Raw genomic sequence first — 17,476 nt, forward strand, 5'->3', positions numbered from 1 at the left:
GAGGGTGTCAACCCTCCCGCGTGAAAAAAAGGTTGCATTTAGATTTAGTGTCACCCTTCACTTATATTTTATTAATTTTACTGGGTAAAACATAGTAGACAATTGACAGTAAATTTCCAGATTTTTTTTGTTTGGGAGTCTCCCCCTATATTATGTCACTCAGGGCGGAATGCACCCCCTCCCTCCACCCCCCCCCCCCACCACATTGGACGTGGTCCGTGAAATTGTGCCCCTCCCCTTGAGATATGCCTGATAGAAATACTGTCTAAATCTAAATTCTCTGTTCAAAAGTGTAAGTTTGTATTGATTTTAGTAAAATATTGGCCAAATTTTTTCACTCACGTAAGCCTAAATTACTAAAACATCATGCATGCATTTTCTAAATTTTCAGACAGCGAGAACTACGTCAACAGACCAGGTTGAAATATGTTAAAATATTTGTAAAACATATGTGAATATGTGGCTATTTCTTTCATTTTTTTTTCTCTATCCAACGCTTCACCCCTACCTGTTTGATGTTTTTTCTTTATTGATGTTTTTTTTTTCTTAAAAATTATTTAGAACACAATGACAAATAATTCTAAGAATGGTAGATCTAGATCTAGGCTTAATCTAGATCTAGCATCATCTGTGTTAGGGTATTTTCAACCCAAAAAAATATTGATGGCTGTTGTTTGTTCTAAATAAGTTTTGAATTAAGATTAATTAATTCTGAGAATGGTAGATCTAGATCTATGCTTAAACTAGATCTAGCATCATCAGTGAGGTGTATTTTCAACCCAAAAAAAAAATATTGATGGCTGTTGTTTGTTCTAAATAAGTTTTGAATTAAAATCACAGGCATGAGCATGAGCTGGTCAATAACCTTTTTGTTTTCCTGCATTTTCATTTATACCTATAACCCATGATGATGTTGATGATATAAAACTCTTCGTGCATCTTTTCACAGGGCTCGCGCAGAAAAGAAAAAAAAAATTGAAACTAAAATAGTAACTTTCATAGTTCATAGTGTTAATTAAATTTTGTTTTGAGTTTTCCATCAAACCATTTATTTAGTCTATAATTTATAATCTTTATATCTAGTTCCAGCTATGCATTAGCTGACTTGTAGATTGTGTTTTAGATTTAGGTTAGTTACTTTAAACTGATCAATTTGGCTAGATCTAATTATTATTATAACAGCTTTAATTAAGTAGTGGTAGGTTTTTTTAAAATGTCAAACATGCAAAGGCAAACTGATATTGAATAGATCATCAGCAAATGATGATCAGAATAAAACCTTATGTGTTTGTTATTTTTAGAAAAGAATCACACAAAAATTAAAGTTTTTTTTACAACTGTTTGCATTTTAAAACATTTTTTAACTGTTGGTACAATATGCTAGGACCCAATCAATCAAAATAAAGACATAATAAAAAAAAACAGAGTTAAATAAATACATAGGCCTATATCAAATATTTTTATCTGCACTTAACTTTTAAAATATGTTCACTGATTTTTTTAGTCACATTTTATACTTTGGTTCTTATTGTTTTGCCGTACCTGCATATTCTTTTAGTTGATATTTCAGTACTGAGTTGATAGTGTTAGCTTTAGTATACATGCTAACAGCATAAGATTTTATGTAAATAACTATATAAATTGATGGGGTGCAAAATCTATCATTCACCCTGGGCGCAGGAATCTATCGCTAATTCCGAACTAATTCGCTATGCCTCTGTTCAGAACTCTAGATTTTTACAGGGTTCAGATACTGTTAGCTTGCTTGCATCCTACCAGCTTGAATTAGGAAAATAGTTTGTGTGTATGGCTAATAAATTGATTGATATTGTATATATGGATGGCTTCTTTTTTTTCTTTGTTATCTTGTTGCTTTTTGAATTACTTTATTCGACCGTATGTTAATGATACAATGCAGCTTTTAAAAAATATTATATATATAGGCCTATACATTAGTATATAGGCATATATATATATATATATATATATATATATATATATATATATATATATATATATATATATATATATATATATATATATATATATATATATATATATATATGATATGATATTAACAATAAATTAATAATTTTATTATGAAATTACTTTCAATTATAAAGGTAAAAAAATTTATATGATGTTTTTAACAAAGGCTTTCCAAATTCAAAATAATTTTTTTTTTCAAATTTTACATTTTTGACAATAAATGTCTACTTACAAGATCCCATTACACTATTAGGAATTTCCCCAGCAATCAATTCACTTAAGATGGCATAGTTGAAGAGAATGTTTTTAATGTTAATATTTTTCTACTAAAGACTTTTTTGTTTTATGTAATTAACTGCAAGTACTCAATGTTTAAATGTTTACTTGATACTCCTAGGTGAGGATAATGTCAAGCTTCATGGAGTGAGTGACAGAGAAGATGAAATGGAGCGACTTGCAAGAGTAAGCATTCATTCCTTCTGAGCATTTATAGAAAACATGTTCATGTTAGGAGTAGGGGTGTCTTCGGTGTGTGTGTGTGTGTGTGTTTTATCCAGAGTAATTAGTAGCAACTCAATTGGGTAATTCTTAAAAATCTATTTAAAAAATGTCTGCTCATAGATTTAAGTTTTCCATATATATATATAAAGAACTAAATTTATTAACTAGTTTTTGGGTGAACATACCAGAACAAGTAGAGAACAGCAATATTTTAAATTACAACGGTGATAATATGTTTTACCTCCGTGTGCTATTTTCAAAAGCATAAATTATACTCAAGGTTTTTTATCAAAAATTTAAATCAAACTCCTTCAGTAGTTAGACATTGTTGACCCCAATACAATTATTATTATTATAAGTTGTTTTCACACTGGTATAGTCTGTAATGTATTGCTGATTTTCCCTAGGAACTTGGAAGAAGTGAAGGACTACCCCCAGAGGAAGCAGCTAATATCCTGTCCCGACATATTGCCCAAGAAACCCCACACAGCAGAGGCTGGTACCGCATGAATGCAATCAGGAGCTTAACAGGAGGCAAAAAATTGATACCACAGGTTACAGATGCATTCCAGAGTGTAAGTTGTACTTTATTCTAGATACTTCCTTATAAATGATGGGATGGTATAGGGAAGTGGAAGAGTGCATGTGTCCAAAAAGGAGTATTTACTATGTTATAATTTTTGGCTGAGATTTTGGGATTAGAAAATTAATGATACTACTTATTTTTAGACTAAATGAAGTAACAATATTGCAATTCTATAAAAAAAAATAAAAAATAGGGTTATGAATGGTGAATTATAAATCATTAAATACATTTTTAAAAAAAATAATTTAATAATCATTCGTACTAAGATATGTTCTTATCTGGCAAGAAATGTTTTGACATTTCTAAAAATGTTCATTTTAATATTAAAAATCTGGCAATAAAAATTAGGTTTTAGTTGTTAAATTTTTTAAAACTATATAATTGGTAATTCTATATTGCAATAAAATTTTAATGGAATTAAAAAAAAAATACAGGCCTATGTATTTATTTATTTTTTTGGTCATGTTGCTGTTAGTTGTATGGTGACGTACAAGCTACAGAAGGAGACGCGGGAGAGAAAAAGTCCAAAAAGCCAAGCTTTGACCACAGTGATGGTGGCAAGAACGCTGTCGTCCAGTTCACTGCTGCCTCCGTTGCTGTCATGGAAAATGAAGGCAAAGTTCGGCTTGGCATCAAGCGAACTGGATTGATGTCAATACCAGTTTCTGTGAGGTTAGGAAATTTAACTCATTAGACCTCGTCCATAAATAAGTTTTTGCATCCTTATAAGGGGTCATCCATAAATGACGTCACACTTTTTTTGACGATTTTTACCTTCCCCCCTCCCCTCCATCACACGTCATCACAAAAAACCAGACCCCCCCCCCCTAAAATGATATCACACCTCAACCTACAACCCCCCTCAAAATTGCAGTTGAATTTTTTTAAAACATCGATATTTTTCTAAAATCTTGTCTAAACTATTACACTTTATTAAAACAGTTATCTAAAACGCGAAATAGCGTCTAAAATTCGTTTTTTAACATTGCTTTTTTATAATGCAAAAATGTGACGTCGCAACATCTGAACCCCCCCCCCCCCTCCCCCTCATCACACATTGTCAAAAAATTATGGACCCCCCCTCCCCCCTACGAGTGTGACGTTATTTATGGATGACCCCTAAGTTATATGGTTATTTTACCACCCTATACCATTGTCACAACCCATCAATAAAAAAAACCTACCCCCTACTCCAACACATAATACATTATTAAAAAAAAAATTATTCTTAAATGTTAATTGTGCTCCATCTAAACTAGGTATACTAGTAAAAAAATGTTACAGTTTATACATTTTAAAATATGGAATAACTGCTAAACTTCAGTTTAAAAAAATATTTTTTAAATTCAGAAGTAAGACATCATTCCGACAATTTTCTTAATGTATATTTTATCATCAAAGTTTGCTTTCAGCTTTGAAGATAGATTTTAAAATGATCTACATATATATCCAGTGACATTATAAATTGTGTACCAATATTCTTGACCACAGGGTGGAAACCATCAATGGATCAGCTGTTTCTGGTGAAGATTACAAAGCTTTTGATGGGCTTGTGGAGTTTAAGAAGAATGAAGCTCTGAGAGAAGTTTTTATTGAGATTGTTGACGACAACGAGTGGGAACCGGATGAGTTTTTCTTTGTGAAACTGAGACTCGAGCCCAACAGCAACTGTGTGCTGGGTGGAGTCAGCATCTGTGAAGTTACGATCATTAATGACGATGGTGGGTGAAGTTGCTAAAAATAATGATTGTGGGTGAAGCTGTTATAAATTGTGATGATGGTGGGTGAAGTTGCTAAAAAATAATGATTGCGGGTGAAGCTATTATAAATTGTGATGATGGTGGGTGAAGTTGCTAAAAAATAATGATTGTGGGTGAAGCTGTTATAAATTGTGATGATGGTGGGTGAAGTTGCTAAAAATAATGATGATTGTTGGTTAATTTACCAAAATTAATGATGATGGTGGGTGAAGCTATTATAATTTATGATGATAGTGGGTGAAGTTACTATAGTTGATGATGATGGGAGGTATAAAGTTTACTAAAATAAATTATGATGGAGGGGGAAACTACAACCACTGATAATTATTGAATGATTTTTAAAAGATTTCTTATGTTATAATTATTTTTAAATCATTTAAATTATAAAAATTTTTAAACAAGCTCAACATTTATTTTCTAAAACTGAAGAGTAATATCCACATTTGAACTCTGCACAATGCGCTCTGAATACATTTTATTTTGTTTACAGAACCAGGAGTTCTTGCTTTTGCTAAACCAAGTTTTGTAATCAAGGAGACAGGATTGAAAGCTCTGATACCAATTGTAAGGCTAGGTGGAGCTGATGGTCATGTATCTGTCAAATGGCAGACTAAAGACATCACAGCAGTGGAAGGGAAAGATTACTCTGGTAGAGAGGGAGAGATTGAATTTGAAAATCAAGAATCAACAAAGAACCTCATTATCCCTCTGTTTGAAAGCAATGTAAGGTTACATAGTTGTTGTATGGGCTTATTATTATTATGAGCATGATGTTTAAAAATGTGTATCAAATACTCTCAAATGGAAATTAACAGCTTAATTTAAAATAGTGATGAAATTTTTAAAATTTAGTAGCATTAGTCTTTATTTTGAGCAAAGATTTAAAATGTTAGCATTAATTAAAAACATGTTGACTTTATAATGTTGATTTCATCTGAGTACTTTGAATTTAAATATACAATGTAGCCTAATTATAATAGAGAGAATATTCAAGTACTTGAGGTTATGAGAAATATTTAAAATATTCTTAAGACTTACTTACAGCCCTTCACCCTGGTATGACTTTGGTTGCTAAACTTATTGCCATTTCTGTAGCAATGTTTATTCAGGATAGGGTTGCAAGTTCCACGCCTGAACTTCTTTCTTTATTCTAACTTGGGACAGGCAGTGGGTTTCATTGGTGTAGTTATTATGTAAAATACTTCTACTTATATAATTACAACAAATTTGTAATTTGACACATTCAAGTGCCAAACAGATATAAGAGAAAAAAGCTTAAAACGTATGAAAATATTTGACTTTATTTTTCTCCTAATATCTGATTTTCATTTTTGCATTTCTCTATCTCCAGAAAGTGGAAAGAGATGAAAGTTTTCAAATTGAATTGACTGAAACCACTGGTGGTGCTACACTAGGAAAAATTAGCAAAACAGTTGTGACAATAGTGAATGATGAAGGTAAGACAAAACATGTACCAGTTATATATGCGGATATCTTATCATGTTAAATATCTTGTTATTTTAGTTCATCTATTAATAAACTAACTGTAGTTGCAGTGTTGGAATATCATAGACTACATTACTGATTTGAAGTTACTTAGTTTTTTGGCATAGATGACAGATTTAAATGTAAACATGTTCTTTCAATGATTAAATGAAAATTATCTGTAAAATGTTTATAATTCACATTTAGGACAAAAAAACATATTTTAATGTGAGCAACTATTTCAGAATTTAATGGACTTGTGAGCCGCATCCTAAACATGACTCGAGCCAATTTAGATGCTCTGGAGCTGCACAAGACCACATACATGCAGCAGTTTATTGAGGCAATGAATGTCAACGGAGGAAATGTTGCAACAGCCACATTTGTAGATTACATCTTACATTTCTGTTCATTTTTCTGGAAGGTGTGTATGACTTTAAAAATAAAATGCTGGAACTAATAATTATATAGCGTAGGTCAAATAAATAGAGATTTTTCTATTCATCAAAATCTAAATTTTAAAAAAATCCTCTGATGTTTTCAATATTTACTTATAGCTAGACAAAAATGTAGGATCATTGTTGACTTTATAAATAACTAAAAAAAAAATGAAAGTTAATTTAAAAACTAAACTTATGTACACTTAAATAAATTGTGTTTTTGCATTTTCTTTTTGCAACTGAATGTAATATTCTGTCAATATAGTAGGCTATATATAGATTGGAAAAAAAGGGAAAAGAATTAAAATTAGATGAGGTAGTTTTTGATACAAAATATTAAACTTTTTAAAATAACTGTACACGATTAACTACTAAATTATTATCTCTATGACTCTTTCAGTTGAAAAAAACATTCAAATTACTTGTTTCTGAACAAGTTTTTCCCTATTCCCTTCATTTCCTACTTAATGATTTCCATAAATTCTTACTATTTGATTGCAAGAAATGTTTTTATCTCACAACTATTTTTTTTCTTTTTTCAGATTTTGTTTGCTTTCATCCCTCCAGCCCAGTACTTTGGTGGGTGGCCAGCATTTTGCATCTCACTTGCAGTTATAGGTTTTCTAACTGCTATTATTGGGGATCTTGCTAGTATCTTTGGTTGCCTGATAGGACTTGAAGACAGCATTACTGCTATAACTCTGGTTGCTATGGGAACAAGTATGCCTGACACATTTGCCAGCAAAACAGCTGCCATCATGGAAAAGACGGCAGATAACTCTGTTGGGAATGTTAATGGAAGTAATTCTGTGAATGTTTTCTTAGGTCTTGGGTTGCCATGGTTAATTGCATCTATCTATCATGGAGTTAGGGTATGTGTAGCTTTTTATAATTTATGTATTAATTAATTTTGAAAAATTGTGCATACTTAAATAAAAATTTGCTAAACATTTAAATGTAAAGTTAGACCTATAATATTAATGTAAACATAATTGTTTTTATTAAGTCATAATTTTAAAACTAAACTTTTCATACAGCCATACCTAACTCTTTGAAGTATGTTTTTTTAATAATCAGTAAGTGTAAGTTAATCATAAAAGTATTTTTTTTAAGATGTGGATAGTAAAAAATTATGACTTTTATTCTGTTTCAGGGTGACACATTCTATGTTCAAGCAGGATCACTTGGATTTAGTGTCATCATCTACTCTATTACTGCTGTTATTGCAATGTTAGTTTTGGTTGGAAGACGCATGAGCCCTTCTATTGGAGCAGAACTTGGCGGGCCTAAAGGACCAAAAATAATTTGTAGCGTTGCTTTTGTAGGATTATGGGTAATTTATATTGCTCTTTCTGTTTTGCAAACAAAGGACATAATTCACGTCAAGATTGGGGCGTAATGTAGCTTGTTAAGCTTAGTTTTTATCAAATTTTATCAAAAAAACATCTAAGTGTTTATTGTGGATTGTTTTTGTGTATAATTTATTAATAATTTTTCTAACATTTATTATGGCTAAATTACAGATGGTTTAGTGAGTTAATTTATAATAGTAATGAACCAACTCAGTTTAAGTGTTACAGAGTTTCATTATTCCTTTACTTAATAAAGTAAAACCTACCACAAATACTCTCATCAGATAGACAGACATAATCTTAATAATATTTTCAATTATTGGCCCATTGGAGTGTAACTGTTTACCTTTATGGCTAGTTTAAACCCAATGTAAATAAGTTGAATAAATCGTAGATAAATTGAATAAATGAGTTTTAGATTGTATTAAGTAATTTTGTTTTTTTATGTATGTGTTGTGGTATTATTGTAATTAACTGTAAGTCAAGTACACAATCTTCAAGTAAAACAAAATGGATAAATGTGATGTTTATTATAGTAAAAATCCAGATATAACACCAGTTATGGTGTCCTACCGTAGAATGCAGGGTGCCTATTAATATTGTATAATGTCAAATGTTTGAATGTAATTACTAGATAGGTAGGTTGCAATTTTTTTATGGCAGTTTAGCATAGTGATTGTTGGGAATAAATTACATACATTATAATAATTTGCCATAATTAATCTACAACATGTATGTAGACAAATTTTTTGTCATTCTAACAAGTTTTTACAGTTTTGAATGTATTAATTAAACCCTTTTTTCCAAATTAATATTTTCTAACTATAATAATAAAAAGAAGTTTAAATACAATTCTTAAGTTTCTTACATTAACAAATTCTTATTTTTGAAATTCTAAATTCTGTCCAGTTGCTTTATCACCAGTTTTGCCTTTATTTACCAATTCAACTCGGTTTGTGAAATTATAAATTAAAATTGATTGGTGTTTGCCTTTTGTGATTGGATTCACATATTGTAAATGTTCAGTATTTTAAAATTTACATATTTAAAAGTACATCAATTTCTTTAAGGTTTAAATGCATTTTTATTGCATCAATAGACTTGTTTATTATTGAATTTGGTATGTTATAATGTTGTTTTTGTACACACTGGTAATTATATTTCAGTGCACATGTTGTATTCTTTAAAAAAATATAGTTTTCTTATGTTATTTTATATAGTAGTGTTAGTTGTTTAAGTTGAATGTGGTAATTTTATTTTAATGTGCTTCTAAAACTAATTTTTATTTTAAGCAATTCTAATAAAACTACTTTAACCTTAGTGCATGTAACATTTAATTAATTAATGGCAGCCTTAGATAACTGAAATAATTTTGTTATAATTTTATATTTTTTTTAGATACATTAGAGCAATATTACTGGCCTGTGTTAGTTATGTTGTTATTTTTTAAATTACATATGTATTTATGTAATGGTTGTAAAGAATCGTAAATACTTTCACTCAGTTTTTATATTTATACATTTTGTTTAAGTCATGCCACTTCCAATTTGAGTTTTTAAAAAATTGAATATTTATCAATTTTTTAAAACATTTTTTTATTGTGAAGGTATATTTTACTCTTAATTAAATTTATACTTCAATTCTCAAATGTAATCATTATCACGTCATTAAAAAAGTTGTCTATTATTTCAATACTTTTGTTTTTGTTTTATATACATAAAAATAAATATGTAACGAAATTTAATCCTGAACCTCCAAGACAGAAATCACATTTGTTTGCTGCTCAGTTTGCTAATCACCCAAATATCAATCCTTGGTTAGGATTAGCTGTAGTGAAATTTTTATAGTGAAATTATTATGCATTCTTAAGGTGTATGTTCATGCAGCTAAACTTGGACAGTAAAATGTGACTGACACAATACTCACATTAATTAGGCATGGAAATTCAGGAACAAAAATGAAACCTACCCAAACTAAAGCAATATCATTAAAAATATACAGTAAACAGCAACAAATCTAAATTCTTAAATGACATCATACTCGTAGGGGGGAGTGGGGGGGGTCCGTAATTCTGTTACGGTGTGTGATGAGGGGGGGGGGGGGTTCATATGGTGTGACGTCACTTTTTTTGCATTATAAAAAAGCAACTTTAGGAAAAGAGTCTTAGCATTTATTTCGCGTTTTAGAAAACAGTTTTAATAAATTGTAATAGGAATTGATCAAAATACTCTATGTTGACAGAGTTCTGACAAGATTTTGGAAAAATATCGATGTTTTCAGAAAAATTCAACAGCAAATTTGAGGAAGGTTGTATGCTGAGGTGTGACGTCATTTTAGGGGGGGGGGGTGGTCTGGCTTTTTGTGTGACGGAGGGGAGGGGGGAGGTAAAAATCGTCAAAAATGTGACGTCATTTATGGACGACCCCTATGTAACTATAAACTAGATTTGCAATTAAACCTGAATGGTTAATTTATTTCATTGTTCACTGGCAAACTTGTGAGCAGAGTTTCTTCCAGGCATCTCTTCGGGAAGGCTCCGCCCCCCCCCCCCCCCCGAACGAAATGGAATTTATATAGAAAATATATACTTTTATCAGTGTCCCCCCCCCCCCTGGAGCCCTCAATACTACTGCTGCTAGGAATATTATTGATTAGATTACATTAATTGAGTAGCCACCACAAACCTAAATTAATTGCTTCTTAGCAGCAGTTTTACACACAAAAGTAATTTCTAAAAGCGTGGTGACAGCCTACAGCTGGTCTAGCAAATTAATAAATAGAAAAACTATATATTTTTTACTCCGGGGGGGGGGGGGGTCTACAATGTCAAACGCACATTTACACGAGTGTAAATGTAATTTATAAATATATGAAATAACAAGAAGAGATGGAATGGCTGTGTCTAAGAGGCCTGGGGAATTTTAAAAGGGGCCATCAAACCCAGAATAAAATTTTCAATGTGCGTTTTTTTCACCATCAATGCCTAATTTCCCAACACTCTTAATTTTACGCCTTGTTATGAAATAATGGAAATAGTAAAAATGGAGGAATACCAAAAAAAAAAAAAAAAAACTCTATTAGGACTATTACAGCACCGTTCGTTGGAGCCCACCGAGATTTCCTTGGTATCTACCGGGATTTTTCCAGTAGACCGGCGGGCCAGTGCCCTGCTATGCAGATCCAATCCACCTTACAATTTACTCAGGTTCATAGTCATAGCATGCAACAAAAAATGAATGATTTCCCCTGTGTAATAAATGCGAAGCATGGGAGGCAAATTGTTAGACATTTCCGAGACACAAAATTAATTTTTTTTCAGTTAAAAATACAAGTCCTCTAAAATCATAGTTTGATGTTTAGATTAGTTTGATGTCATATTTTTAAAAGAAATAGATAGAATTGGGTGGGGGGAAGTGGAATGCAATACCTCAATATATATAATTGTAATTCAATTTTAAATTAAAACCAAACGCTTGGGCTTTACAATCTCTATTATTACTTTTATAAATTATCTTTTTATTTATCTTAGCTGTGATTAAACCCTTTCATTATAAGCACTAAATTATTCCAGATATAGAGAGATCTAGTAAGAAAAGTTCTGAGATATGTTTAGCAGACCAAAACAAAAACTTAGGAAAATCCCAGGCGGCGACATACACTTAATTTAGCCTTTTTTTTATGTAAACTATAAATAGATTATTTTTGTGTGTGTTTTCCCCATTGTAATTAGATCAGAGGTCATTTCCGTTTTGATTAAAATCGTCAACAAATAGATTCTAATTATTTTATTATTTGAAGTAGCCAGACAGAAGAAAAGATTTCCATTCCATAATCTTCAAAATCGTGTTTCGAAGAATGTAGATTACTGAATACTGATTCTACACACTCGACACTTGTAATAAATCTACGTAAGTATCAAGTCAATAGATCTAGAATCTAGCAAGAGACTAAGACTAGACTTTTTTTAGTAGACTAGTTTAAGAAAAGATAATAAGATTTTTCTCAGTGTTTTTTTTTTTTAGTTTTGTAATTTTTGCAGCACAAGTTTGTGACTCACTACTCACTACTGAGCTGAAACTAGATTCTAGATCTAAGTCTAGAGATGTATACAATCTGCATGTATACAATCTGCATGCATATTACTAGATCTAGATCTAGACTCTACTCTAGACACTTGGAGAATTATAACAAGAATTAAATCCTATGCTAAACTAACCCAACTCTAATTATTTTTCTAGTGGGGCCTACTAGTTTATATTATTAAATAACGAAGGCCTAAATACTAAATACGTAAATAGTAAAAATACTAAATACTGCACAGTCATTTTAATTCTAGTCATGAATTTTTTATTAAAAAAAAAATAAGGGTAAGATTTCTAAATACCCAGTTTAAAAAAAATTACTTCTTTAAAATGCAAAATGATGGCATTATGCATCCTTAACACTCTACTCCCACATTGTCACAAAAGTCAAACCCATCTACACAAAGGCTCACACACACATCAGGAATGTGATCTCATTTATCATTATACAATTATGGACACAAACCCATAAGGTTTAATCCTAAAGGGCATAACAAGTTCTGGCAGATGCCTAAAAATTGCCTCTATATGAGATGGTTCTGGAAGGACAATGTATTAATTAAGGTTTTTGTTCCTATTGTTATCATAAAATGTCATCATCATTCCTGTGGAGTAGAGGGCCACAACCACACCTCACCAATGTACTTGGTTTTGGGTGATTCCTTCAAGTTAGGCCCACAACATTCCGGTTGCTTTTGTTTCACTGACAACTGATCTTTTCCAAGTTTGTTTTGGCTTACCTACTTTCCTCTTTACTTGGGGAACCAATCTAGTGCCTGTCTGGTGATATTGATAGTTGGTTTACGCAGGGTTTACCCATTCCATCCCCATTGGCGTTGATGTAAAGCAGGGGTCTCCAAACTTTTCAGTCCGAGGGCCGCATTAACTATCAAATTTCAGTTCGGGGGCCAGTTTCTTCCAGAAATGTCTTTGATTTTTCTGGGCAAATTTCCTCCGCCATTACCAACAAACGGTTTTTCCGTGGACAAAAAGATCTCCGCGGGCCGTATGGGAGCACATTGTGGGCCGCATCCGGCCCGCGGGCCGTAGTTTGGAGACCCCTGATGTAAAGTATAATGTTCATGAATAACCTTAATGTTGCAGGTGTAGTCTGGATGGTTAGAGTCAGGCTATACTTGGGTTCGAACTATGGTTGTGGCCAGATCAGGGATGGGTCGTGTTATGAATTTTATAAGTATTGTAAGGGTACAAGAATATTTTTGTTGATGCAACCAGCATGTTTGTGATGTGTTAGTGTAGTATTGTGGTAGCTGTTTTATGATAACCTGTTGACTCATTGTCAACATATAGAGATCAGAATGGAGGTAAAGTTTTCAACATTCAAAACTTTATCACATGGAGTATCTAATAAAGATAAAATTTGAACTAAAAAAATGCTGAAGTAAAGCATATGATTTGAAAGCTATGGTAGCAGTAAACTTGGTAAACATTTCTTACAGTCCAGCTGGATATGTCAGTAATTAATGGATAAAGTTCCACATCAATCTAAACACATTAGGAATGGCTCAGACCTCTGCTGTGAATGTTTGAATTAATTAACTTTTTTTTACAAATCCAGGAGAGCTCCTACCTATGGCAGTGTATTATGTGTGGGGGTAAAAACAACATTAAAACAACTAAACATTGTGAAATATCTGTCTAGGAAATAAAAAATGGCTGCTAATGATGACTCATGGCCTGGTCAGCTGATCCACCAAGCAGCCATCTACAACAATGTAGATCTTCTGCAGTGTCTGCTGCAGGTTGGTGCTACATGCTATAATATTTCAATGACAAAAAAATTTCTCATCTTTTAATTACTCTCATTTGCTTTGTTTGTTTAATTTTATGGTCATTACAACTGTTTTACCAGATAGATATGTATTGTTACTGTAAATGTATATTACACTTTATATATATATATATATATATATATATATATATATATATATATATATATATATATATATATATATATATATATATATTCACTTTATAAATATATACCGCAGGTGGAACAGGATTCCATTCCAAAATATAAACCGTCATTAAAAAATAGCTGCTTTGCTTTATAATTTACCCTAACTATAAATATCACTTGACTTCTATTATGGGGAAGTAAGAAATGAGTTTTTTTAAGGAGGGAAAATTTTGTGCTGGATTTTTTAATAAAAGATTGTCATCGGAGGGGAAAAAAATAATGCTCAGGTGTAAACCCATACATAAATCACCAGCTTTACTATTATACTTCCTTCTCACAATCTGTAACAATCTCTGACACAATCTACTTTTGTTTCCCAACACTCTCTCTTTCCCAGCTCAGTTGCAAATATTTTAATGAAGTTAAATTTTTGTTTTTGTGTTCAGGGTGAGGAAAAAAAGAACATTAATGCTCAGGATGTTTGTGGGAGGACTGCACTGTACACAGCTGTCTCTAATGGGTCTGTGCAATGTCTGGAGCTGTTGCTTGATAATGGAGGTGGGTGGTCTATATATTTGGTCATTTTTTAATAGAAAGCAACATTAGCCCATCTTTAGTCCTTAATAATGGAGGTTGGGGGTCTAAATAACAGGGCATTGTTTTATAGAAAGAAGCAACACTAGTATATTTTAGTCCTTAATGATTGAGGTTGGGGGTATAAATAACAGGGCATTGTTTAATATAAAAAAAGCAACACTAGTCTATTTTAGTCCTTAATGATGGAGGTTGGGGGTCTAAATAACAGGGCATTGTTTTTTTTTAAAAAGCAACACTAGTATATTTTAGTCCTTAATAATGGAGATTGGGGGTCTAAATAACAGGGCATTGTTTTATAGAAAGAAGCAACACTTTAGTCCTAGATAATGGAACTTGCTGGTGGTCTAAATACCTTATTGTTTATACAAATCAGTACTAGTGTATTTACATTCAGATCTTATCCAGATAAACCCCCACCAAAAAGTTAACCCCCACCACCCCAAAAAGATTGTAAAAAAAAGAGGATATGAAACTTTTGGATTTTATTGATGTGCGGGATCTTGGGACATGGCATTAGTAATTTGCATGGAAAGGTCTGTATTTTGCTGCCTTTAACCCTAATCCTAACCCTTCCCTAAAGTTTAAGAAGTTGTTTTTATGGTGTGCATTTAAATATTCAATTCTCTAGACTTAAAACATAGGTCACAAATGGCAGACCTTAACTTTTAGCATTAGTGGCGAGGCTTATCTGGACAAGACCCCTTTCTGTATATGCTATGCACACCTCATCTTGTGCAAGGTCAAGGTCATTTATTCTTATAATAAAAGACACCTATGCAAATTAGTTTGTATATTAGGAGCATCCATTTAAATTAGCAAACACAAATATATATGGTATCAAGTGTGAGAAATGTGATCTTAAAAAGTAGCAAAAGTAATTTATCAACTGTCTATTACATTTTACAGTATAAATATTATATTTGTAAGATGAATTTCTTTTAATAGCAGAGGATTAAATAGCTTATTAAAGAATAAAAAATAGGGGTCTACACATTTCAGTGTCAAGAAATAACATTTGTGTAAAGTATAGAATGTCTGATAAATATATGGTTAATGGATATCCATTTAAAGTCTAGTAAACAATCCTATCATTAAATCATTAGCATAAAGGTAGATGCATTAATAGTAATTAGAAGTTCAACCTTTGCCTTACCATTAATATTCTTCATCGGGAAAGTTGTTAGCAAGTGGATAGACTTGTATTGTACTTTAGCATTGGTTGATTTTAGAGGTTCTCAAAAAAATTGAACAGTTGGGCCTTTTTTTTTTGATGAGTTTAAGTCTAATTAATGTTTTCAATCTAGAATTATAAACCTGAAGATTTATAGGCATATTAAGGATCAGCTAAATAAGTTCAGTTTAAAAAAAACAACAACATATATTTCACATGTAGAATTGCTGATTAAACAAATGTATGCATATTTTTAAGTTCAATTTTGTTAAAAAATTGTACAATTTATTGAAGTCTTTCAACTGATATTATCATTAATTCCTTCTTAGCATTTTAAAATAAAGTGTAGTTTTTATAAAGTCAGGTATTAATCGATTAGCCCATGATTGAGTTGCTTCTTATCTTGTAACCCTTCATGAGGTAATCCTTCAAAGTGTAGCCCTTCATCAGGTAGCCCTTATGTCAGGTAGCCCCATATCAGGTATCCCCCACATCAGGTAGCATTTGATCAGGTATCCCCCACATCAGGTAGCCCCACATCAGGTAGCAGCTGATCATGTAGCCCCTTGCTATGATGTGAGAGCAATAGTTATTTCAGCTTGATAACATTGATTGTGGCCCAAAGAAGTTGTTGATTAAAGCTGAAATTTCACTATATGTATCTGTAGATAACAATCAGACAATCAGCAACTCTCATTGATAGATTAATACACAGTTAGCTGCTCTTGTCTTCTGCTTGGTCTGTTCACATGATTCTAAAGAACTCTTCTGTTGTTTTTTTAATACATTAACAATTTTGTTCTTTTATTTTCTTGTGGAGTTTAAAAATGGATACACAATTTTGGTAAGGATTTTTTCAGAGTGATGGTACTGTTATGTCATAAAATAATAATAATAACAAAAATAATTTTATATAATATACAGCACCTAGAGAATCTATTGTTTGATATTTTGTAAACTGAACTTAGATTTAAAAAAAAAGAATAACAAAACCTCCAGCCTTATGCATTTTTATTGTGAAATTTTAAATAAATAACTACTTTTGAAACTAAAATGATCTACATAGCTTTACAGAAATGGGTTAATACAGCAAATGGATTTTAACAATAATTTTAAAAAATTAAATTACATTAACATTTATTTATTTAAGCTTTTACATTTTTTTTTATTCCAGCGGATATAAACATACCTGCTGGTGCCAGGTGCCACAATATGGTAATATTCTTTAGTGTGGGCTTGATTGGGGGGGGGGGGGGGTTTGATTGTGTGGGGGTTGTTGATTGGGGGGGGGGGTTGATTGTGTGGGGTTGTTGATTGGTGGGGTTGATTGGGGGGTGATTGTGTGGGGTTGTTGATTGGTGGGGTTGATTGGGGGGTGATTGTGTGGGGTTGTTGATTGGTGGGGTTGATTGGGGTGGGGGGGGTTGATTGTGTGGGGTTGTTGATTGGTGGGGGTTGCTGTGGGCAAAGACATTAGACATTTTATTTTCTTCTGTTAAAATTATTTTAAAAATTTCTTTTATTAAACAATTAGAATAGTTTTTTTTTATTAAATCTTTTACCTTATTTAAAAAAAAAATAGATTCTAGTTG

At 31.7% G+C, this 17,476-nt stretch overlaps 2 protein-coding genes across 5 annotated transcripts in view; both read left to right on the forward strand.

Annotated features, from left to right (window-relative positions):
- Window positions 1-391: 391 nt before the first annotated feature.
- LOC131955616 (sodium/calcium exchanger 3) lies at window positions 392-8,195 on the forward strand (the record flags this gene model as incomplete). The annotated part of the gene is given in 10 exon segments (XM_059319800.1): window positions 392-418; window positions 2,387-2,451; window positions 2,898-3,065; window positions 3,552-3,748; window positions 4,568-4,797; window positions 5,327-5,559; window positions 6,188-6,293; window positions 6,567-6,745; window positions 7,304-7,633; window positions 7,915-8,195. Coding segments are annotated over 10 exon segments (1,781 nt in total), but the record flags the coding sequence as incomplete, so codon positions are not given.
- A 3,655-nt stretch (window positions 8,196-11,850) lies between these two features.
- LOC131955618 (leucine-rich repeat serine/threonine-protein kinase 1) overlaps window positions 11,851-17,476 on the forward strand; it is a 45,650-nt gene continuing 40,024 nt past the window's right edge. For 2 of the 4 annotated variants that reach the window (XM_059319804.1, XM_059319807.1), the window contains exons 1-4: window positions 11,851-12,021; window positions 13,859-13,958; window positions 14,563-14,674; window positions 17,059-17,099. In XM_059319804.1, the coding sequence (XP_059175787.1) occupies window positions 13,869-13,958; window positions 14,563-14,674; window positions 17,059-17,099 (243 nt within the window). In that variant the 5' untranslated portion in view covers window positions 11,851-12,021; window positions 13,859-13,868. Of the gene's footprint in view, window positions 12,022-13,774; window positions 13,959-14,562; window positions 14,675-16,593; window positions 16,729-17,058; window positions 17,100-17,476 lie in introns of those variants that run through there. The other 2 variants (XM_059319805.1, XM_059319808.1) reach the window with 2 other exon arrangements.

This window comes from Physella acuta, unplaced genomic scaffold (genome assembly GCF_028476545.2).
Source record: "Physella acuta isolate Inbredline_101_S28 unplaced genomic scaffold, ASM2847654v3 ptg001087l, whole genome shotgun sequence".
Taxonomy (NCBI): Eukaryota; Metazoa; Mollusca; class Gastropoda; family Physidae; genus Physella; species Physella acuta.